This window comes from Chionomys nivalis, chromosome 4 (genome assembly GCF_950005125.1).
Source record: "Chionomys nivalis chromosome 4, mChiNiv1.1, whole genome shotgun sequence".
NCBI classification, from domain to species: domain Eukaryota; kingdom Metazoa; phylum Chordata; class Mammalia; order Rodentia; family Cricetidae; genus Chionomys; species Chionomys nivalis.
In genome coordinates, this window is record NC_080089.1 from 106,746,793 (window position 1) to 106,770,549 (window position 23,757).

At 54.9% G+C, this 23,757-nt stretch overlaps 1 protein-coding gene across 5 annotated transcripts in view; it reads right to left on the minus strand.

The window, feature by feature from the left end:
• Positions 1 to 23,135, minus strand: part of Nbeal2 (neurobeachin like 2) — a 30,372-nt gene extending 7,237 nt beyond the window's left edge. Inside the window, exons 1-33 of one of the 5 annotated variants that reach the window (XM_057766656.1) lie at positions 22,878 to 23,132; positions 13,243 to 13,331; positions 13,035 to 13,163; positions 12,838 to 12,919; positions 12,633 to 12,757; positions 12,350 to 12,432; positions 10,799 to 10,884; positions 10,439 to 10,709; positions 10,226 to 10,332; positions 9,868 to 9,948; positions 8,433 to 8,516; positions 7,980 to 8,078; positions 6,999 to 7,600; positions 6,786 to 6,918; positions 6,576 to 6,695; positions 6,078 to 6,384; positions 5,398 to 5,480; positions 5,214 to 5,306; positions 4,880 to 5,054; positions 4,625 to 4,758; positions 4,201 to 4,360; positions 3,916 to 4,018; positions 3,619 to 3,772; positions 3,387 to 3,545; positions 3,041 to 3,200; positions 2,716 to 2,822; positions 2,461 to 2,543; positions 2,028 to 2,274; positions 1,377 to 1,555; positions 1,125 to 1,284; positions 677 to 814; positions 236 to 589; positions 2 to 151 (exon numbers count right to left, since the gene is read on the minus strand). In XM_057766656.1, the coding sequence (XP_057622639.1) occupies positions 2 to 151; positions 236 to 589; positions 677 to 814; positions 1,125 to 1,284; positions 1,377 to 1,555; positions 2,028 to 2,274; positions 2,461 to 2,543; positions 2,716 to 2,822; positions 3,041 to 3,200; positions 3,387 to 3,545; positions 3,619 to 3,772; positions 3,916 to 4,018; positions 4,201 to 4,360; positions 4,625 to 4,758; positions 4,880 to 5,054; positions 5,214 to 5,306; positions 5,398 to 5,480; positions 6,078 to 6,384; positions 6,576 to 6,695; positions 6,786 to 6,918; positions 6,999 to 7,600; positions 7,980 to 8,078; positions 8,433 to 8,516; positions 9,868 to 9,948; positions 10,226 to 10,332; positions 10,439 to 10,709; positions 10,799 to 10,884; positions 12,350 to 12,432; positions 12,633 to 12,757; positions 12,838 to 12,919; positions 13,035 to 13,163; positions 13,243 to 13,331; positions 22,878 to 22,928 (5,088 nt within the window). In that variant the 5' untranslated portion in view covers positions 22,929 to 23,132. Of the gene's footprint in view, position 1; positions 152 to 235; positions 590 to 676; positions 815 to 1,124; positions 1,285 to 1,376; positions 1,556 to 2,027; positions 2,544 to 2,715; positions 2,823 to 3,040; positions 3,201 to 3,386; positions 3,546 to 3,618; positions 3,773 to 3,915; positions 4,019 to 4,200; positions 4,361 to 4,624; positions 4,759 to 4,879; positions 5,055 to 5,213; positions 5,307 to 5,397; positions 5,481 to 6,077; positions 6,385 to 6,575; positions 6,696 to 6,785; positions 6,919 to 6,998; positions 7,601 to 7,979; positions 8,079 to 8,432; positions 8,517 to 9,867; positions 9,949 to 10,225; positions 10,333 to 10,438; positions 10,710 to 10,798; positions 10,885 to 12,349; positions 12,433 to 12,632; positions 12,758 to 12,837; positions 12,920 to 13,034; positions 13,164 to 13,242; positions 13,332 to 22,877 lie in introns of all 5 variants that reach the window. The other 4 variants (XM_057766654.1, XM_057766653.1, XM_057766658.1 and 1 more) reach the window with 4 other exon arrangements.
• Positions 23,136 to 23,757: the final 622 nt, after the last annotated feature.

A 23,757-nucleotide genomic window follows, 5' to 3' on the forward strand; every position in this document is an offset into this window, starting at 1 on the left:
CCTGGAAGGCCCTTCGACTCTGAATGTGTTCCCGCCGCTGCCGCTGCCCACTGCTCATAAGCATGTCATAGCAGGCATTCCAGAAGCCGGACATGAGGTCATGGCTTTTAGCATATGTGTCCATTTCAAACTTTGACATGGTGGGCTGTACCTGGAGGATTAATGGTGAGAGACCAGAGCATGAAGTGTGCCCGAGCCCCATTTCTCCTCCTTGATCCCCACCTCCTTTAGGCACCTGCTTGTCGATGAAGTGGCGCCATTCAGGTGTGGCACAGAAAGCCTGGAAGTCCTCAAAGAAGGTGGGACTTCCATTGGTGGGCGGTAAGGAGGGCAGTCCCCACTGCAGTCCCAGGGGACCGTAAGCACGGTCCAGCAGAGTGCGGACCAGTGGCACCAACCACGAACAGCGCTCAGAGGCTGCCACAGCTGTAGATGGAGACTGTGCATGCTCGGTCTCAGAGGAGGAGGTGTTCAGTGCCCGGCTGAGTGCGGCCTCCAGCTTGGAGAGGACATAGCATGCCTCTTCACGGCGGGCTGGCACTGCAGTCTGCAGTAGTGTATGCAGCTTCACATAGGCCTGGGCATGCAGCTGCAGGTGCAAGAGAATGAGGGTGTCACTGATTGCTATATCTCCACCAGCTCTGCCTCCACCTCCACTGCCCACATGCATGCTCACCTGTGGGTCCTCCAGCAGGATATAGCCAAGCACAAGACGTAAGCCAATCTGTGCCATCTCACGGAGTTCTGCCATGCTATTGGCTAGATGTGGCCAGGCGCCCAGGCGATCAAGGAGGTTGCACACACCTTCAAAGAGCTGCCACATATAACATTTCCAGCGTGTTACCACACAAGGCCGGGGATACAGAGGAAGAAAGCAAGGTAAAGTTTGGCCTGGAGGCTAGGGAAGGTTTGAGCCAAAGTCACTGCCCTTACTGCTTGACCAGTCCTGCAAGGTATACCTGGCTATCTCTAACACTGTCATTCACCCCAAACCTTGGCCTGACTCTGACTAGACATGCCCATAGATGTCCACGCTGATACATCCAGGACTGCGCTGGGTACTCTCCCATCTTCCAGACTAGATACTCCCACGTTCATAAGGTCACAAGAATGTATGGTCACACCTTTTCACTCCATAGCTCCTGATTACCATGGCCCTCAGCGCATAGGAAATCCTGAAGCAGGCGGAGCAGCCACAGTGCCTGGAGGGTAAGGTTGGCCAGGCCTCCTGGGGGAGCCTCCTTGATGTCGGTCAGGGCTGATTCCAACATCATCTCTAGGAGGCTGGGCAAGAGAAGGACTCAGTACCTACTTTGCACTTTCTCTGGCTCCTAGGCTCCCAGAGACCCATCACCTTCGCAAATCATCCCTCTTACCTGCGCTTGATGCAGTCTGGTGGGCGCACAAGTGTGGCCGAGGCCCCCAGCTGGGTAAGAACAGAGAAGACCTGGCCACGCTCCCGCCAAGCAGCCTCGTCGCTGCCCTCCACGCCCCGCCACGTCACTGAGAACAGCACATTGGTGAGCAAGTTGCACAGCTCCTCTTCAGGGGTTTGCTGTGGGTAAAGGAGGGCAGTGAGGGCCGTGGGCTGGGAGGGGAGGGAATCTCTACTCAGCACCCCTCATCCACACACTAGCAGGAATGGTGAGAGGTGGCATTCAGCAAACAGCCAGAACTGGCACAAGGGCCCCAGTTACTGTCTGAACTCTGGGGAGAGACCTGGGGTTCTGCTGGAAAGAGGAGAGGGGATATTTACAAAGACATTACCCCGAGTGTTCAAGGCTGCCTGGGAACTCCCAAGGAGAACTGGGGCTGGAGAGACAACTTAGAAGAGACAGGCTATCCCTAGGTCCTTTAAAGTCTGGGCCCTACATGGCTGCTCTCCTCCACTGTGGCTCAACATAACTACACAAAAGACTATCAGCCCTGGCATCCAGTTCATCTTTGGAGAGGTCACACTGCTAACCCTGCTTCCCTGAGGTGTCATCTCCAGACACAGTGCAAGGTGAGAAGGTGGCCCACCTCACCTGGGGGTTGCTTGTGTTAGAGGTGTCGTCCCCACTGACGGTGGGTTCCAGCAGGCTGCCGTCCTCTAGCACATTGGAGAGACTGGAGCTGTGGCGGCCTTGGGCAGTAGGGAAGGGCCGCGGCCCATCGAGCGGGGAAGGTGTGCCAGGCTGGCTGGCTGGAGTAATCGTTCCACTGCTGCTACCACCGCCAGCAGTATTGCCTGAGCCCACACTGGCCCATTCCAAGCCCAGGTCAAAGAACATACTGAATGGGTAGAAGGCAGGGTAAAAGGCATCTGGGTCAGGGCACAGGGGCTCTGAAGGTAGGAAGACGTCAGAAGATTCAGCAGGCAACTCGGTGGGTGGTGGGGACAGGGCTGGCTCCAGGGAGGTGGGCAGCTCTGGGAGAGAGCGTGGGGGACTGCTGGCTGTGGCAGCCTCCAGGACATACAGGCGGGTCAGCACATCCTGCCAACCAGCTTGTCGGGCCAGTAGCCGCACTACTTCCGGCTGTCCGTAGATGAGGTGGAAGAGCTGCCAAGCGAGGGCACAGCAAATTAGAGGCCATCTGATTGCTTCCCTAGAGCCTCATCCCAAGGTCTTAACAGTGGGGGCCTCCAAAGACACCCCCATTGCAGACAGACAAAATGAACTGCAAGAGCAGAAGCTATCCCTTTTCCTCCCCAGGCTTTTCTCTCTGACTCACCTGACGACAGATGTCCAGGCGGACACTGAGGTCAGCCTGGAGGGACAGCTGTACCACAGCTAATAAATCTGAGAGGTTCAGGCAATCCGGGGATGCAACCTGAGGGGCTGACACGGTAGGAGGGGACTGTCTCAATCCTGTCCCCTATGAGAACACTCCCTCTTCCCACCAGTCCCATTCCCGATAGATGTTGCCCACTCTGCCTGCTCTGGTTCTGTTTGCTTGTTGCTGTGTTGTGGTCTTGTGAATGCTATGTGAGCATTCTGCCACTGAACTGCATCCTCCCCTCCATCTCATCTGCCTCTTGGTCCCAACCATGTCATACCTGCTCCCATAAACAGCTTATAGAGGCCCTGGCAGAGCTGGGGAGAGATGGTACCCTCGGGCAAGCTGGCAACAAGACCCTGGAGACCACACTTTCGCAGCCGGAGCCTCTGGCGGTTCCGCTCAGGTAACCGTTCATTTTGCTGCAGTCTTCGCAAGATCTGTGTGGGGGAGATCAAGGGGCTGTCATCACAGAGGCCCTAACATAGAAGGAAAGTCACTGCACAGGTATGTGGCCCCAGAAGAGGCCTGTGAAAGCGGCTTTATTCACTGGTGCAAAGGTTCCCGAGATTCCAGTCTGGGCCTCAGAGAATGGGATTACGAGGTCAGGACGGGGCTGGGTATACCTTGAAGACTCTGTCGGTCAAAAGAGGTGGTGATCTTGGCCGCACCAACAGTGTGAACAGCACCTCGAGGTTCCCTGGCTCTAACAGGAAGATGGCCAAGGGCTCTTGTGCTGGAGAACCGTGAAGCAGGGCCAGCAACAAGTCCAGTGTGCCTACCACCTGAGGATACAGAATGTCCCTCTAGGCTGGGTTCCTCTCACCCAAATCTCACCCTCCCCAACCTCCTGCCTACCTGGCCATCATCACTGGTGGCTGTCAAAAAGCTCAACACAACTTGCATGTCATCCACAGAGAAGCTGCGAACCAGGAACTCACGTGCCAGACCCAAAAGGGATGTCTGTACTGTGCGCAGGTCGTCGGCCGCGAGGGGGCGCTCCAGCTGTGGACTAGTGGGTCCAGCAAGCACAACCAATAGTCAGAGAGGCAAAATCAGAGAAAGTGGCTGAGCTGGGCAACATGTCATCCTGTCTCCAATACCAGGAACGACCGTGTCAGGCCCCCAGCACCCACCTGGCCCCACCAGCCTAACCTGTAGTGTGTGCGCAGAGCATCGAGGATGAACTGGACTCCATACTTCTTCCGAAGCTTCTGTCTGTGTTCACGGACTATGCTGGACATGTACTGGATGTGACCTGAGCGGACATCAGCAGAAAGCTTCCTCCAGGGCAGGGCTCCACCTCTGCTGCCCCTCCCAGGCACCATCCTCACACCCCAGGGCACAGTTCTGACCCCTCAGATTATCTAGAGCAAGGCTGTGACTTCTCACCCTGCCCTGCCCTGTGGCTAGGCCTCTTTCCCCGAGACCTTTACCTACCCAGGCGCACAGCAAAGTCACTGAGGGCCCAGAGGTGAAAGTTAAAGAGCAAATGTTGGTAGAGCAGGTAGAGGAGGGGCCCGCTGCTCTCAGCCGCCACCTGCTCCATCAGCAGCTGGGCAGACATGAGCACGTTCATATCCATGGCCCAGCTGGGGACCTGCGGGAAGAAGGAGCTGACTGAGATGTCAGGCCCTGCCTCCTGCTGTCCCAGTCTTCTCAGCAGCAGACATGAACCACCATCCTTGCTCACAGCCTTTCAGGACCGCAGCCATCTCTGGAATACAAGCTTTCCCTGACAGTCTGAGCCACCTTCCTACACACATCCTCACAACCAAACCTGCCCGCCCATTCAGGCCCCACTCAGACACCACTGTTCAGAAGGCCCTGCCCATCTCTTCTCAACCTGCTCAGTAGGTCTCACCTTACGCAGGAGGGCCCCTATGATGGCAGGCCCCTGGCATTGCACCAGGCTCTCCTGATTCACAGTGTGGCCCTGCAGGAAGTTCCGAAGCATCAGGAGAAAGGCAGCCACTGCATTCTTCTCCATCCGTTCCTCTGCCAATCACCAGGAAGAGGACAGAGATTGGTCAAGGGCACGCCAGAAACCACTACCTCATGCACACAACCCCACCGCCACACTAAGACTTTCTCCCGAATTCAGGTGTGAAGGACTCACCTGAAGACTTGCCCAGGGGGAGAAGCAGGCCCTGAGTGTTATGGCCTGAGGTCAGTTCAGGTCCCACAAGGTCATGTGTTTCACCTGGACCTGCTTCGGCTTCTTGGGGCTGCACAGCTACTCGCTCCAGCAAGGGCAGCAGGGCACCCATGCCCCCTACACAGTTCACCACATCCTGGGGGGAGGGGCAGTGGTAAGAGGACAGCTCCCCACTAGCATCTTGCCTAAAGCCTGGACGCAAAGTGTGGGTCTCTTAAACTGGTCTTCCAAACACCACCGGGGCCCGATACTGCTTCCAGCTAGCCCTACACACACTACACATGTACACACGTACCTTCACGTCCCATGTCTCCACCCTATGTCCCGTCAGGCGGCCATCCAGCCCATGGCCAGGGGACAGGTCCAGGCAGATGTTGCTCTTACAGGCCTGGATCAAATGGAACAGGGGGTAACATACTGAAAGCGGAAGCCTGAGGGCAGAGCCAGAGGGTAGGGAGTGTTCCCCAGTCCCTAAATACCTGAGGCGAATAATGGAGGAGCAGCTTGGCACCAAGCTCGTGTAGTTCACCCTCAGGCTTGAAGGGTGCTGGCTCATTGGGCCCTGGAGAGAAGAATTCAAGGTTTTAAGAGCTCAGGAGGGGGCTGGAGAGGTGGCTCAGAGGGTAAGAGCACTGCCTGCTCTTCCAAAGGTCCTGAGTTCAATTCCCAGCAACCACATGGTGGCTCACAACCATCTATAATGAGGTCTGGTGCCCTCTTCTGGCCTTCAGGCATACACACAGACAGAATATTGTATACATAATAAATAAATAAATATTTAAAAAAAAAAAAAAAAGAGCCGGGCAGTGGTGGCGCACGCCTTTAATCCCAGCACTCGGGAGGCAGAGGCAGGTGGATCTCTGGGAGTTCGAGGCCAGCCTGGTCTACAAGAGCTAGTTCCGGGATGGGCACCAAAACTACAGAGAAACCCTGTCTCAAAAAAAACCAAAACAAAACCAAAAAAAAAAAAAAAAAGAGCTCAGGAGGGCCTCTGGCAAAAGTCCACCTACAGCTTCCCTCCTCCCTGCATGCACAGAGGACAGATTCCTAGGGTTGCCGTCTTCCTCTGGGCACTTTGCAAATCTGATGCTCTGAAAATGGGACAATGGGGTAGAGGCTGGGACTAGGGCACAGGAAGACAGACATAGGTGCTACATACCCAGGACATGTAGGACCTGCAGGGCAGATGCCTGCAGGGCTTCATGGAAGATGGCCACAGTCCCCAACTCCCCCTCCAGAGATGTGGGGCTTCCCCACCGAGTGTCCTGGGTGCCTGCAAGGGTGGAGCTGACGCTGCCCTCCTGCAGAGGGGCCCCCAGCCCAGGTCCCCAGCCCAAGCCCGTGGAGGCTGGGACTGACTGGGAGCGGGTGAGGGAGGGGTGAGTGTGAGACAAGGCAGTGGGGAGCCCTGTGGTGGTCGTCGTTGTGCGGTGCCCAGCAGAACCAATACAGCAGGAGGAGAAAGGCTGCGGGGTCAGGATTGGGAGACTAGTCAGGTCCGCGCAAAGCCTGGGAATCCACCTATATCCAGCTTATGATGACTCCCAAAACCACGGACTGCAGAGCGGTGCAGGCTGAAGACACACACGGGTTCCAGTCCACACTGGCCCAAGTCCCTCCAACTGACCCAAGGCCTCCCAAACCCTGCCTAGCATACCTCACTGAGGGATGGGAAGTGAAGAGGTGCTGTCTTGACCAGATGGCCATCTTTGTAGACACTGACCAGGTTCTGACTGAAGAGTCGGCGCCCAGGCACATGCACAATGGCCACACAGTGCTATAAGAGAAATCATGAAGACTCAAGCCATGCTTGAGTCTTGGCGTTCCTTGTCCCACACTGGGCCATGTGAGAAGGGTGGGGACTCACCCAGGCAGAATCAGCGAAGGACACTTCGGGCAAGCTCATGGTTATGTACTCCTTCCGTGTGCACACGGCTACCACCAGGGTCCCAGCTGCCGTGAAGAAGGCCTCAAACCCTGAGCCATTGCTGGTGAAGAAGCTGGGGGCAAGCAAGCCAGTTATGCCTGCTTCTTCTTACTCACGTTGGCAGTGGGTCCCTAGCCCTTGGTAGTTACCCACCTGTACAGTTGTTTTCGCTGGAGGGGCCGGCTGGGAGCTGAGGTAGGAGCTGTCTCTGTGGAGTGCAGACAGAGCCAGGCATGGAAGGTAAAGCCAGGTCCTGGCCATCGCTGCACAGGTGGTACCATGATGCCTGCCATGCTAGGTGTGAGGTCAAAGTAGCGCAGGGCACGTGCAGGACCCCGGTGCCGGGCCATCCCTGACAGCGCTCGGATGATGGCCCCTGCATGCCGAGCCTTCTGAGATTCAGTTCCCTCTGACTCTGAGTCCAGTCCTGGTGGGGGGCGCAGCAGACGACGCAGCTCCAAGGGCCTTAGAGACACTCGGCCCAGAGCTTGCAGCAATGCTAACAGCTGCTCCTGGCAGCGGACTCCCAGGGCTGTCCCTGTGCCAAGTGTCTCTAGCAGGTAGCCCACTAGGCCTGCTTGCACACAGGTGACACGGCTGGCAGGGCAGCTGTCACAGAGCCACCACAGCCGTTGTGCCAGGAAGAGGCGCAGCTCAGCTGTGGGCAATGCCGGTAGCCATTGCATCAGCACCAACACTGGCTGTTCATTGCGGATTGGTGGAGGCGGGTGCATGCTGTGGTCACCTTCCACAGCCTGTAGGTGGAAAGAATGTGACAGCCACAGGTCAACTATGGCCCCTTGCCAGCTACAAGACTTCCTGTTGCATAGTACAGGAAGCTAGCATGTGCCACCCCATCTTGGTGCCTTGCCAAAGGTACACTGACGATCATGGCCATTAAAACAAGTACTTAGCACTAACTTCCAAGCTTTGGAAGTAGCCTAGACTGGCAAGCCCTAACTCTATGTTCCTGGAATAGTCCTTGCGGCCTATAGTGTAGAGGTCTCAACTCGGGCACTGACACATGGCTGAGCCACAGCCCACATTGAACTGGCCATAGGTAACAGTCCTCCAGACGAGGGACCTGCCTCAGGCCAGCTGCCTTTGGGACACAGGCCCCAGCCCAGTACTCACCATGTTGAGCAGTTCTTGCAACAGTCTTTGGGTAGGGGGCCCATGGCTCTGCAGGACCTCCTGCAGGTGCTGGTAGCCAATGCGTTCCTTGAACACCTCCTGAAAAGTAGGGTGGAAGTAAGGAAAGCTGTGGGTTTGAGGCCAGTTCATACTCTCAGGGACCCCTCCACTTTTGGAACTCTTTGTCTATCTCTGCCTGTAGGTTATAGTACAGAAGGGACAAGGACAACATAGAGGATGGAGTAGCCTATATTCATCTACAGATGGTGGTCAGCTCACAAGTGTCCCAGGACACACCGATGACCACACCCACCAAGCATGTGGAACCACACCCCAGAGGGAATGGCAGTCACATGCTCTCCAGGGAACAAGATTTACAGGTCAGTTTTGAGAACACGAGAACAACAAACTCTACCTCTGACTCCTATCACAGAAAGTCTGAAGTGTCCTCACCTTGGCCGACGGGGAGCCACTCATGATGCAGGTCAGCACTCTGACCACGTGGACGGCGATGGCATCTGTGTCCTGGTCCAGCACCTTGGAGTAGAGGGGAAGTCAGGAGAAGCAGCTGCCAGGACCTGGCAGTAAAGGGGGTGCAGGGCCAGGTCCACCAAGGTCCAGGGCCTCTGCTGAATCAGCAGCTCTCTGTGAACAGCAGGCTTGACTTGCCCCACAAGCTGCGTTGCCCTGAGCTGGAGTGCTCTCATAGCAGATGGGCAAGACTGGGAAAGTACCACCGCCTGGTGGGGAGCCTCAATTGCCACCTGCTGCTCCTGACATGGCCACTGGCGTGAAAGGACAGACCAACGGTGCATACTGCCTCTGCACTCCCCCTGTGGACTCACTGGCCCTAGTTCCCACATCCCCACCCAAGTTAGACACATGTGCAAGCAAGTCATCAAGTGTCCCATCACCCATGATGATTGACAGAGATTCAGGGGTACAGGGGCAATCAATCACAGGGCAGTAGAGCCAGAAGAACCTTCGAGACCTCTAAATCCTACCCTGTTCCCCGTCCCCTAAATCAGTGAGGATGCTGTGGTCCAGCCTAACTGAAACTGACAGTCAGAGGCACGCTGCTCACTCCCCCTGGCCCACTCTGGGGGATGAGAGGCTGACAGGCGTGTTTTGTCCTTTGGGCCCTTTGCTCACAGCTCTTCCCAGTCCCCCTGAAATGTGACCTCAGACAACCTTCCCTTCTCTAGGCCTGTTTCTTTATCTGGAAATAAAATCAAGGGGGGGGGTCACCTAGCCCTTCCTGATTTGGAGCTGAATGGACAGGCAGACTCTCAGAAAGTCACCATAAGCGATAAACATACAAGGCTGCCTCATGAAGACAAAGCCAGGGCAGAAGCTCTGGAGGTTGGCTGCCCAGATGTAGAGCCTCCATCTGATACCCTGCAGTTCCTACAGCACCGATGACATGAGGCATGTAGCATGTTATAAGGAGCCAGATCTGTTTAGTATAGGACTCAGGAGCCATGGTAGAAATGGGCCCCACTAGGAACCCCTGCCATAGTAGGTGGTTACAACCTAAGCTCTTAGTGTCTGTACTTGTGTCTCCTTCTGAGAAGGGGATGTGGGTAGGTGGTGGAAGGTTTCGAAGGTTCCTTCCAGCTACACCCTGGTACCCAATTCTAACACCAGGGGGGGTTAGAGACCACTTTCTGCTCCAGTCTCTAGGATAGGGCCTTGGAAGGGGCGGGGGGGGGGAGGGGGGGTGTGGGTGAAGAAAGGGTATGGGAGTCACCCTTGCCGCCAGGTATGTGGTACTCAAGCACATCTACCAGCATCCACTATTCTAGAGTGCAGGAAATGGTCAAAGAAGGAGCCCAGGGTGGGTGGCCCAGGGAGGTGCTGCCTGAGCTGGCCAGCCAAAGGGTGGTACCTTCTGGACATCGGGCTCAGTCAGTAACCGGGTGGCCAGGTCACTGTCCCCCTCAGGGGATGCCCGGGCCTGCAGGTATAGCTGTGAGGAGGAGGGGAGTAGAGGAGGAGGAGGAGAGGTTAGAGCAGGAGCAGGGGAGCTGCCAGGGCTCTGCACCAGTGGGAAATGACCCACTGGGTCCTCGTCACAGTTCTCCCATCAGAGTGGGCCAAAACCCAAAGGGATAAACCCTGCCCAGGCCCCAGGCCCTCCCACTGAGCACAGGCCACAGCCATGTTTGCTCAGCAGCAACTCCGGGAAGTCTATGTGATTCCCCCTGGGTTTCGGGCCTTCCACCCCCGGGTGAAACCCCACCCACCTTGCTGTTCTGGATGAGGCGAATAAGATGTTCAAAGCAGTTGTTGCTAAGGAAGGTGGCTTGCAGCACTGGCCGGTCCTCGCATGCCAGCATCATGGGGATGGCATCTGTGTGGGGTCAAGGTCAGACTCCCCCACGAGCACTCCTACACATTCCACCTCTTCCCAGTCAGGCCTTTCCACCAGCACCAAGGGCCTGGGAGCCCATACCTACCGAGCATGCTGACCCGCAGGGTGACGTGGGCCTCTTCGGGGCCTGAACTTGGACTAGCTGGCCAGTCGGCATTAAGAATGTGGAAGTAGCCCTCAAGCAGGGTGCGGAGTTCTGGTCCTCGGGGGGGTGCCCGGCTCGCGTGCAGGACATGCGCTGCCCCCACCAGTGCTTTCAGAGCTAGTGATACCTGGGCTGGGTCACGGCCCCAGCTCCGCACCACGCCTAGTAGTCCCTGCACAGAGCCAGCGCTCACAGCCACCTGTCCGTTCTCCTGTGGGTGAGGAAAGATGGCAGTGGGCTCACCTAGAGGCAAGGTGCCGAGAGGCCCCCCCTTGGTCCACAGCTCACCACCCAACCCACCTTTCCTCCTGCAAGGACAGCGCCAAAGAGGTGGATGAGCCGCAACAGCAAGGTGGGAGGCAAACGGTCTGCATCCTGCAGGCTCTCTGGGTAGCGGGTAGAGCAGAACAATGTCACCACGTTTGTAGGGCTATGGGTTTGTAGGCTTATGTACCCTACATAAGAGGTAGGGTACCTAGTATGGGGGTGTGGGGCAGAAGCTGAGCCTAGCGAATGTCCAGACTTGCGGAAGGAAACCCCCCTGATATGGGCCTAAAATGACGTGGATGGCAGGGGGATGGGGGGGCTACAGCATTCTTGAGGGACATATAGTCCAGCCCTGAGAGCCTAAGCAGCATCCTAGATCCTTATGTCCCAAAGTGGCAGGATCCCAGAGCGACAGGTAGCCACAGTGCTTCTAAGATGCAAATCTGTTCCCTCTCCTGCTGTGACAGTGGGAGCTTCTGGTGTGTGGCTCTGGGGACCAGGCTGTATCAACTGCACTGACAGTTCCCCTTCCCCACCGGGGATTTCTAGGGGCTTTCATAGCCTCACATGTGGCCTTGCTCCAGCCAAGCTGGACAAGGTGTCAGGCAACGAAGTGAAACCCAGAGGGCAGGAGGGTCCAGGCCTGAGTCATGTTGTGCGACCCAGGTGGGGCTGGGTGGGGTCAGGGCCTCCCTGCAGTGGGGCTTTTGAGGCAAGACCTAAGAATAAAATTGCCCCATGAGGGGAGAGGACACAGAGGGCTAATACCCTAAGAAGGAGTAATTGGTGACAATCTAGGGATTTGGGGACAGAAGTGGGGAGGAATGAGAATCAACCCTAAGGATACCAGGCTGCCATTGAAGGGTCCTACAAATGGGAGGAAACAAATCTAGGTGGTCCTAAGAGTGCCTAGGCTGTAGGAAATGAAGGCAGGGCTCCCCCGGGGATCTCCCCTCCTGGGGCCATGTACAACTGACTTGCTAGACTATCTGAGAGGAACCACCTTCCCACAGTCCTGCTTGTCCCTGTCCAGCTACTTCCTGCTCTGACCATATTCAGTGCTGCCTACTGTCCCTCCAATGAGAGGAGAGAAAGAGAAGGCCCAGAAGAGAAGAAACAAGTGAATGAAAGAAGCAGGAACGAACGGACACACACACACGGCCAGAGGGGCTTCTGGGTATCTATCACCCCTCCAGGAGTGAAGAAGTTGGTGGAGACAGCTAGGGCAGAGAGGGACCTGAGGAGGAAGAGCCTAGGTTGGGGCGACCCGAGCAGAGAGACTGGACAAGGAATGAAGAAGGTACAAGTGTCTGGGAGGAGCTAGGAGAGAAGGAAGATGGAAGGAAGATTCAGGGTACATGTCAACACCCCACCCGAGGGAAAGTCCTTATTCCAGCCTAGGAGAAAACGTCTTTGTCCAAGCTTGCACTTTCTTTTCTCTCTACCAGCAAACTCCTACTTGGCGACTAAGGTTCCTGTGCCTCCCCCAGGGCAGACCACCAAGGAGTTCCTGTCTAGCTGATGGCATTGAGGAACTATAGGAAGGGGACCTAAGTTTGGAGGCAGGACTGGGTGGAGCCTGACCTTGGAAGAAGGCTCCGAATTCACAGGGCAAAGCGGTTGGAGGGAACTTGTATTTGCTCTTCTCCTTGGAGCTGATGACTTCCCTGGGGGTGGGGGTGGGAGAGTTGGGGTGAAGTCTGCACTGAGATCCACCAGCTGAATTCTCACCTCTTCTTGGTCAGGCCACTGGTCATTCTCCTCCAGCCTGCACACAGGCTAGTCCCCATAAGACCAACAGTCCCATCCCATCCCTTTCCTTTGTCCTGCCTCCTGTAGGCCACCCTGCCTGAGGCCTGGGTCTCACCCACTGTGCTGGCGCCGCCAGGTCTGGTAGGGGTCAAAGAGCTCCTCACAGAGGAGCAGAGCATGCAGGGCCACATTCTCCAGCTGGGTCTCATGGCCCTCCTTTGATGATGGGGGTCCTTTCAGCTGCAGTGTAGAGAGGGAAGGGGGGTTAGCCAGTCATACCTGCAGTAGCTGTCTCCACCCTATCCAGGCAGGCCCCTCACCTCAGCCATCAGTCCAGTGAGCAGTACCAGCACTCGGGGAACCAGGACCTGGCCCCAACCAGCCTCTACGTTCTCCAGGTTCCTGGGGTGGGGGTGAAGAGCAAGAGAGGTCACCCTAAGGTTGCAGGTCTCCCTCACTCCCTGGCCCACACATTCATGCCTCCGCCCATCTGCAGAGGACACTAGGGAAGAGCCACCTGCAGAGAATGATGAAGAGCTTCAGCAACAGCAGGGCCTGTTCCAGGTCGTCCTGGTCCAGCTGCTCGGCTAGCGAATGGAGAGCATCTAGGGGTAGCAGAGGGACTTCCGCACCTGCCTCCTCTGGCCTGTGAGAAGGGGGAGTTACTGAGTGCCAAGGACAGCCATACCTGCCTGGCCCTGACCTCCATGCAAATCCAGCCTTACCTTCGAGGTTCCAGGGAGGATAATGAGATGCTCTTCTCGAAGGCACCCACAAAGGCCTTCAACCATTGCTGCAGGTAGCCAAGGTCCTTCTGTTGACCAAAGATTTCGAGAATGAGAGGGGAGAATCTCAATGACGAGAGGAGACGGGTATGGACAGGTGGAGCACCCGGTTAGGTGGATTAGAGGTAGAGTGATAGGGGCTGGGGAAGGGAGGAGGGGATGGGCCTTGGAAGGGACCACTGTGGTATCGACGGGTCACCTCCAGGACCTCAGCTGCTTCTCTCAGTCCAACCTTCAGTCTTTGTTCCCACCTTTCTAATACTGGGACCCACACAGGCCTGACAAGGCAGAGGAGGAGCTTAAGTGGGGGCGTGGCTACGGTCCACACTAGTGCTGCTGCTGCTCTCTAGTCAAAGCTTTGGGATGAATCCTGCCCTAGCACCTTTTCCAAGTTCTGCAGCCACCACCTCCTGAAAAACTTGGGTACTATGTGCACCAGGCTGCACACACACTGTTGGATAGGCATCCAAGTCACACTTAGACGTCAACACTACAGGATCCTCGCACAACAGCCCACCCTTGCCCTGAAACCTCCATCTGCTCTTGCTGTTTACCTGGACCCCAGGTCCCAAAGCCGGTTCCATGGACAAGAGGGGTGGGTAGTGGCTGAGCCAGTGTATGGGCGCCGCCAAGGAAATTATGGTGTGAACAAAATACGTTTCCTCCGCCCTGGCTGGGGCAGGAAGCGCAGAGTCACGGTGGGGGAGGGCAGTCGCTTCCTCCCAGCAGACCGCAGGGATGTGGAGGGGGCCCTGGGGCACCCTGGGCTGCAAACACATTATGGGCAAGGCCTGCAGCACATGGGGTGGGGATCTTCCTGTCCTGGGTACCATCCTTGCTGTCAGGGTGCCAGGTAACTTTCATTTAAAGTACTACATTTCCCAGTACTCACAAAACCCCGAGCCTGGGCAGACTATGCAAGACTTCCTACATGTCTGTCCCTCACCAGGACCCAACCACCTACCTGGATCCCACAGGTCTTTTGCTCAGTGAAACAGCTAGCCATTTGCCTTAACTTAAAGCCGTATCCAGGACATGGGAGTGGGCCTGGCCTGTACTTTATTCTCTCTCCCACTCTAGAGTCCAAGTAGCTGCCACCAGAGAGCCATCACCTTTCCCAAGTTAGAGAGGAAATGAGAACGACAGTGGAGAAGGACAAGAGAAATGGCATACTTCAACCAGTGCTCACAGTGCCCAAGACTGCTTCCTAACGCTGTGACCCTTTAATACGGTTCCTCATGTGGTGTGGACTAGATCCATAAAATTATTTTTGTTGTTACTTCATAACTGTATTTTGCTACTGTTATATGGGATATAAACATCTATGTCACCGGGCGGTGGTAGTGCATGCCATTAATCCCAGCATTTGGAAGGCAGAGGCAGGTGGATCTCTGTGAGTTCGAGGCCAGCCTGGTCTACAGAGCAAGTTTTAGGACAGGCTACAAAGCTACAGAGAAACCCTGTCTTGAAAAACCTAAAAACAAAACAAAACAAAAAACCAAAAACAAAAAGCATCTGTGTCTTCCGATGGTCTTAGGGGATGTCTGTGAAAGGGTCTTTTGACACTCAGACCCACAGAATCACTATTATAAGAGAATCACTATCATTGAAAGAGCGCTCACCATTTGGGTTACACCGCCTAGCCAGAGAGTCCCCAGGACCTGCTGGTTTCTGCTCCCAAGTATTAGGGTTACAGACATGTGAGGTCGTGCCCAGTTTTTTTTTTTTTTGGTTTTTCAAGACAGGGTTTCTCTGAGGCTTTGGAGCCTGTCCTGGAACTAGCTCTGTAGACCAGGCTGGTCTCGAACTCACAGAGATCCGCCTGCCTCTGCCTCCCAAGTGCTGGGATTAAAGGCGTGCGCCACTTTCGCCCGGCTCGTGCCCAGTTTTTACATGGGTTCTCAGGATCCCAATTCAGGTCCTCATGCTTGGGAAGCAAACACTGAGTCATCCCCTGTGGCCTACCCCCCCTCCCCCACTTTGAGACAGGGTCTCACATAGACGCAGCAAGCCTTGGACCCTCTAGGTAGTTAAGGCTATTCTTGAACTCCTGACTCAACTTCCTGAGAACTGGGATTATGGCATTCACTACATAGTCAGGTAACCCAGAATGGGACCATGGACATCAAGAAGCAAGGCATCACTGTGACTTTCTATCTGTCTTGTTACCTTTGTTGACTTTCCCAAACCTCCCTGGAAGTCCCTTTCCCCATCAACCAGCAGGAAGACCAAGATGCCCAGACTCTGAACCACCGAGAAGGCCAGGTTGGATTTAGAGGGTTACCCCAGAGGCTCATGTATTGAAGGCCTGGTCTCTAATGCAAAAGTGTTCTAGTGGGGTTTTCGGGAAGTAATTGGATCAGGAAGGCTCTAACCATTATCAGTGGATTATCCATCGATAGGTCTATAATCTGGTGGGCTCCTGGGATGGGGTAGGAGTGCCATGGCACATTCCCTCGGAAGCTATACCTTGTCCCTGTGCATGTATGGCTTGCCTTTGCGTATTCTCCCCCACCCCACTCATGACCACCCTTTCTGGTTAACATAAAGCAAGGCAGCTTTCTCTGTCATGCCCTTCTGTCGTGATACTTCTGCCTTGTCATAGGCATAAAAGCAACAGAGTCAGACCACCATGGATGGAAACCTCCAAAACCACGAACCAAAACAACCCTTCCCCTTTTAAGGTGACCTCACAGACATTTTATCAGAGCACACCAGGCCTCTAGAGCATTTCTTCTGAATCCATTACAGGTGGGAAGTGGGAAGCCTCAGGGAAGCCTCAGCACCCTGGGTCCAGCTATACCTTCCGGGATAATGCAGCCAGATCTTTGTATTAGGCTAAAGAACCTGGCCATTCGACCCTGACCCCTCTCGGTGGCCTCATAGAACCCTTCTGGTTTCAAAAATGTCCCAGCACTGGGCTGGGGACATGGTTCAATGAGAATGCTTCCCACGTAACCATGGAGACCTGAGTTCAGATCCCCAACACCATCAGTGGCGCATGTTCCTAAGCTCAGCTCAGCACTTGCAGAGGCAGAGGCTAGCAGGTGTGTGGAGCTTGAAGGCCAGCAAGCCAAGGTGAATCTGTGCTCTAGGTGCAGTGAGACTCAGCATCAACACACACACATGCACGCACGCACACACAATAGCCCAACACTTTCCCAACTATCCCTAGTCAAACCATCTGACCTAAAATAGGAGACCTAAATCCCCAACTGACCCTTCTCCATGTCTAGAATAAGGGCCCAACCGCTGAGCCTAGCCCTCTAGCCCCTGAAACAGTCAGGGCCTGCTTTCTGTACTCCGATTACCCTGTGGCCCAGACATCTACACCCCATTCCACTGCCTCAGTGACTTGGGTTTGGGGTAATTAAGCAGGAATTTCTATCTTCCTCATGGCCACTCCGGCTGGCCTTCTATCCCTTGAACCACACCCTTGGCCTGTCTAGTCCTGTAAACACGCCAGATCGGGCTGAGCGAGGTTCAGGGCTAGGCCAATCAAGGCTCTGAAGGGGCGCGAAAGAGACAAAAACACAGGACAAGTGACAGGAGAGGCTGCCAGTCCCTCTCTTCTGGGCTTTCTCCACTCCTTCTCCTAGGATGCCCCAGGCCAGCTCTGACCTGAATTCCATTGTTTGAAGCTACAGCACTAAATATCAGAGTCTGAGTGGTGGTGGTGGTGGTGGGTGTCAGAAGGTCGCAGCAGCGGTCTGGAGCAGGATGGCTGTGCTGGCTGAGCCGGCTCCAGAGCCAGAGGGTGTGGCTGCAGGGCTTGAGGTGTGCCCTGCTACCTCAGAGCCTCTGCCTCACTTGCTCCTCCAGCCCTCTCTAGTTCTGAAGGGAACCTTAGGACAGATGAGGAACAACCACACAGGCCAAGTCCACCCAAGAGCCCGTCAGCCTTTAAGGAAATATTGGGTCTTGCTACAGGGGAGAAAAGAGAGGTCACTGTCCCTAGAAGGATGGATGCTAACTAGCTATCATTTCAACCTGTCCCCAGCCAGCCCCGAATACACTCAAAGAATACTGGGAGGAAGAGCTCCCAAGAGCTAGGGAGGCACAGATGGTTCCTGGGGCACGGAACTGCCCCTCTTAGAACTCTGGTGGGCTCAGGGCACGTCCATGTGGCATTAGGAGGGAACTTTCTACCAGAGGGACAGGGACCACTAGGTTACCTGACACCACACTGCCTCTGAAGCTGAGTACACACTTATGCCCAGTACCGGCCTGCAGCAGACACCACTGGACCAGTCACTGCTCTGGCACAGGCTCCATCTTCAGAGCAGACCAGTGGTTTCCTCCGACATCTGAGGCTCTGCACAGGTGATGCCTTCAGCTCCAGTCTCAGCTCCCCGAACCACTAGTCCAAGGGCATAGCTTGCTGCTCCTATCCCACTGGGCAGTATACACTGTATTTCCCATGTGTCCTTTTCAGAAACGCCCTCGATCAGAACCAGAATCCTTTGAAGACACAAATCATTGCTGCTGTACAGGTAGGGATTACTCATGGAATTGGTGGCTGACAGTATGAATTTTGGGACCCAGATCCATTTAATGGGTAGCCTGTTACTTGACATAAAACTCTCTGGGCTTCAGTATCTCTTTTTGTGGGGTCAAGGGGGAGTTGAGAAGGGTCTCATTGTGTAGAACAAGTTGGCCTCGAACTTACAGAGAGCTGCCTGCCTCTGTCTCAGGGCAGGGATTAAAAGAGTGTGTCACCAAACTTAGCCTCAACTATCTCTTTATAGCTGTCTGTTCAGTGGCAGTCACATCATCCAGCATTGCCAAGGGCAGGATGATTGGGGCTCTGCTCAGCCCAAATTCCTGCATTATAGGACAACATCCTCATCCCTGCCTATGAGTGAAAATAAGAGGCAGCCCATGGTTCAGTGCAGAGTTGAGGCCTCCAGGACAGTCTCCGGTTTGCTGCCTTAGGCCTCAAAGGCCTAAGATGTGATCCCCAGGGAAGAAGAGCTCCAAGTAGTGGGGAGAGGGATCATAGTTCAATACTGGGTGATACCTCAGTCAGAGCTACCTCCGCCTTCAGGGACAGACAGGAAGAAATAGGGTTGGATAGGTCTGGACAAGATAGCTTCTCAACCCAAAAATTCTCCTACAGCATTAAGAGGAGAGAGTGTAATGTCAGGCCATAAGTGGCTTTGAGCTATGTTATAAGAACTATAGGCTACAGGATGAAGCTGGAAGATGGCAGCTCTTCCAGGGAGCTTTCCGGGAAGCAACTGACATCGTGGTGTAAGTGCCTGGGTGTCCAGACCAGTCTCTGGCCCCTTACCTAGAGCAGTACTAAGAGGAGTGGACCTAATTGGTCCCTATAACACCCTTCAATACTTAGTCATTTTCCTTGTCCTGTAGCTATGGAAACTGAGAATTTCCTGCCATGGTCCCCATAGTAACTGACCCTGTTTCCATGGGGATCCCACACTTCCCCATCAGCTCCTCAGTTGTCATAACAACCCCAAGGATACCAGTCTTTCCCCCCAACCCCAGGTTCTATGCTAATTTTTCTATCACTAATGTTCCTCCTTCTTCAATTGCCTTAGAAACAAAAGCAGGAAGGAAAAAAACTCTAGGTGCCCCTCAGGTGTGAAAAGGACCAAGAGCTGGGTACATTTGCCCATTTAAGACTGTAAATAAGAACCAAGCAGTGGTGTGCGCCTTTAATTCCAGCACAAGGGAGGCAGAGGCAGGTGGATCTCTTAGTTGAAGGCCAGCCTGGTCTACTGAGCAAGTTCCAGAATAGCCAGAACAGTTACACAGAGAAATCCTGTCTCAAGAAACAAAACAAAGCAAACAAACCACAAGGAAAAGAAAGTGAATGAGAGAAGTAGGGCTCTAAGTCAGTGAAGTGCCTGCTGCACCAGCAGGGGTTTCGTTCTCTAGTACCCACAAAAGCCAGCTGTGCACCTACAGCCTCAGCTCTAGGAGGGGAAGGAGTGGGGTGCGGATAGACTGATCCCTTAAGCTCGCTGGCCAGTTTAGCTTAATCAATTAAGTGGAGGTCTGACAAGATGGCTTAGCAGGTAAAGGCACCTATCACCAAGGCTGACAACCCGAGTTCAATCCCTGGAACCGACATGGTAGACCTCCTCCTGGATGTTGTCCTCTGACCATCACACGTACACTGTGGCATACGTGCGCTTTCTCACACAAATTTAAACATTTTTGAAATGTGCTTTTAGAAACTAGATACAACACTGAGGCAGGAAGCAGAGATAGGCAGACATCTGAGTTCAAGGGCAGCCTGGCAAACATAATCACTTCCAGACCATCAGGGGCTACATAGTGGGACCCCGTCTAAACAAATAAATAAGGTGGAGGGACCGGAGAGAGCACTGGCTGCTCTTCCAGAAGACCTGGATTCAATTCCTAGCACCCACATGGTGACTCAGAACTGTCTGTAATTCCATTTCCAGGGGATCTAATGCCCTCTACTGGCCTCTGTGGACACCAGCCACACATATAACACACAGACATGCATGCAGGCAAAACACTTATACACATAAAATAAAAGTATATGAATCTTTTAAAAAATTAGTTGGAGAACGATTGAGGAACACACATGATATCTTTCTTTGGCCTCCACATGTACACACACATAAGTATATATGTACACACACAAACACACGCACATGAGAGGTAAACTGAGGTCCAGGAAATAGGATCCAGCTAAGGCTTTAGAGGAACAGAGAGGCCTGGTCAAGTTCTCATGAGGCAGGAATGATCATGGGACAAGATAAGAGACCAGAGAGAAAAGTGAGCAAAACTAAGAACTTCTACTCTGACATCACCTCTGAATCCTTCCACAATGGCATAATTGGCCATAAATCCCTGTCCTGCCACACTCTGTGACCCTCAGCTCCGCCATCAGTGGGTGGGGGGCTAGTGAGCCTTGCTGCTGCCTGCAAAGGGGCTGCTCATTTACATGCTATTTTGCATTAACTTTTACATGTTTCCCAAGTGCCCGCTCCAGGTGCTGTCCCGGTCTCCTGTTCTCCCGTGTTTCTCCCGTTTCTTCCTTGAGGACATGATACTAGCTGAGCTCCACCATTCACCATGGCGGCCCTGCCCTGCTCTGTGCTTCTGACAACTTGCTGCTTCTCCTTCAGACAGGGTCTCACTTTGTAGACCAGGCTGGCCTGGAACTCACAAGAAATCTGCCTACCTCTGCCTTCCAAGCATTGGGATTAAAAGTGGTGGTGGGGTGGGGCGGCACACAGACAGACAGAAACGCCATGCCACCATGCCTGGCTGAAAGCTTGCTTCTCGTACTTTCCATTGCTTGTTCCTGTTGTTCCTGGCCTTCAGCCCTCAGAATCCCACCTCTGCCTGCTCTGGGATAGCTTTCTGATTGGTCACTGCCCTGGGCATCTTTTCCTGCAGTCATCGGGATAACACCCAGGGAACACTTACTGAATGTTAGGTTATGGGAGCCGTGGAGTGGTAAGCACGGTGAAGATTAAGATAGGTTTCCAGCAGAGGAAACCACAGGTGTTGTCCCAGGTAAAGATCCACCTTAGGCTTCCTGACCTCAGGCTAAAGCTCTGGTGGCTAAAGGAACCCTTCTGATGATCTTGCCTTGATTTCCCCAAGAGAACCCTGAGGAACTCCAACTAAGTAATATCCAGGGGCACATTGATACCGCCCCTCCCCCATCTCCTCCCAGAGCCCACTAAGAGGACAGAGTCCATTTAGGTGAGAGAAGGCATGTCTATCCATGCAATCTGGGGTCTTTTAGGGGAAAGGAAGGACAGGAATGGGGCGACTTCCCTGTCCTCATCCAGACCCACAACTGGGGAAACAGGTTTCCCAACAGATGGTAGGCAGTTCTTGCGGAAGGGAGGGGCCACCTGTGCTGCTGGCTGGCCGGTTGGTGACCGACAAAAGGGGTCTCTTTGCTTTCCTTTTGAGACAAGTCTCAAAAGTCTGTAGCCCAGGTCGGCCTCAGACTTCCGGCAATCCTCCTGCCTCCAACTTCACTCATACTGGGATCAAACGCATATGCCATCACACTTGGCACTGAGAGTCTCTCAACACCCATTGGCTCCATCCTTGCCTTACACATCCCAGGACACAAACACAATGGGTCCCTAGTAGCACTATCTCTCCTTCGGAACCCAGCACCGAGGGGTGGGACAGTGTTGTGGGAGCAGGCAGGAAGGCTGCACTGGGAGGCTGCCTGGCTTCCTCTCCCAGCCAGCCTGGCCCCACCCAGCTCTCCTGGTTTTGCTCTCACATCCTGGATTTATTAGTTGGCTTGGTCCCAGGCTGCCCCCTGCCTGTCCAGGCTTCCAAGACTATAAGCAGCCAGCTCGTAGCCCACACCTAGGCCCTACTCTAAGAGGCCATCTGGGAGGAGGAGCCAGGCCAGCGGACAGGAGCACTAATAATATCTCATCACCACACAGAGTTCAGCCTGGCAACTATGAAAGGGGACATCTCCAGCAGCCTACCAGCCAGCCTGAAAAACCAATGACATCTCTTCACCAGCTCATCCCCCTTGAAGATGGAGATGCAGAGGAGGCAGGCTTTTCTGACCTATACCAGCCACACTGGCTCCCTCTCCACAAAGTCCAGGTGGCCTGAGGGCAAGATTGTGTTGATTTTACAGACAGGTAAGTAGAGGTTTAGAGGTACAATGAGCTTGGGCTGGGTTACCCTAGGTGGGGCTCTATAGGTCACCAGCCCACCACTAAAGAAGCTGTGGCTCCTAAGACCATACTGTTCCTAAGAGACAGACCATCAGTCAGCCTCCTCAGGGGGCCAGGGTTCAGGCTGAATTCTCCCCATATCCCTGCTCCCGGTGACATGCTGTTCAGGGACAGACAATGGACCATTGTGTCCAGGGCACACCTGAGCTAGGCACGTAGTGCCAAGCAGGTGCAAGGAAGGAGGCGTGACCCCGGGATCACTCCCTGCTTCCAGTGCAGAAGGAAAGTGGAGCTTCTGTGCGTGATGGTCACATAGAGTTTGAATCGCGCGAGCTCCTGTCAGACATCCTTCCTGGCCTCACTCCCGACGACCCTGTCCCACTGCAGAATGGAAGTAGACTAAGGTTGCCTCAAGTACAGCAAGAGCTCTGCACGGCACTAAGTACTTCTCTGGAAGAGTCTGAGGCGACTAAAGTCTGATCTACAGTAAGGAGTGGCACCTGCCGGGTCCCCCAACCTATGTGACATTCTAGCCTCGATCACCTATCGCAAATGCGCCCCTCAGGCAAAACAGCCTACCTGCAGACTGAGTCCCTTTCTTCCCAGGTCTCAGTTTACCGAGTTGTGAAAGGGGTGAGGAGTGACTGGTCAGGGTAACCCGAGGCTGCGCGGTGTCGCTGGGGGACTTGCAGTACAGTGCGTGCCCGCGAACGGTACCCCTGGCACAAATACCCGAAGCAGCTCGCCGGCCTGGGGCACGCACGTGTGTGCGGGGCTGGAGTCCCGCGTGCGCGCGCCTATCTGCGGCCGGGGAGGAGGTGGGGGGGGCGGCGCCGGACGCAGGTGCAGCAGGCACAGCGCGCGGGGATCTGGGGGCCTCGCGGACCAGGGGCGGGACGGTCTCACCTGCGCGTAGTACAGCAGCCACAACTCGTAGAGCCGCTCCGAGGCGGCCATGGCCTGACCCGGCTCTGGCCCTGCTGCGCGCCACCTGTCGCCGCCTCCTCCGAGCCGCCCGCCGGTTGCCCCGGGCCAGGCCCATGGGCGGGAGGGCGTCACTCCGGGGCGGAGCGGCTGTGTACTGCTGGGGGAAGTCCGCGGCTCCCGACCCTGTCGCGCTCAGTCACCAAAGTCTACACGCCCCTCCTCCTCCCGGCCGGCCGGCCACCCCCTGGCTTCCTACACTTCGCTGTCTGTCGCGGCGGCGGCCACCGCCCCGCCTCTCCCAGGACTGTGCAAAGGGCGGGGTGTCATGCTGGGGGAGGAGCCTGAGGTCAGAGCAGCCCGGGAGGTCGCGCAGAGCTACGCCTCTCGAAGGCAGAGTCCTTTGAGAGCCTCTGGCAGGAGCATTGCCAGCCTCCCCGGGATAGGGGGCGGGGAAGGGCTTTCTGAGTTGTCCATCCTGGTGTGTATAATCTATCAGGCTTGGAATTATCGCTATTCCAGGAAGGGACTGCGGTTTGCGCGGGGATGACTAGGGTCCTTCAACAAATACTAATAATAACCTCGTCCATGAGGACCACTTGTGGCGCTGACTACGTGCAAGGTTCTGTTCCAAAAGCTGTATGAAAGACGAGTGCCACCCTTAGTTCCTGCTTAGTGCTGGGCTGGATGGAAAGAAGCATCAGCCGACCGCAGGAGTGGCGTCCTTCCATTGGACAGCTCCTTAACCAAGTTTAGGATCTGGCCCACTCCCTCTAGGAATCCCTCCTCCCAGGGCCCAGTACTCGCTTGTCACGTTTTCTGTTTTCGTTTGTTTGTCTGTTTGTTTGTTCCTTTGACCTGA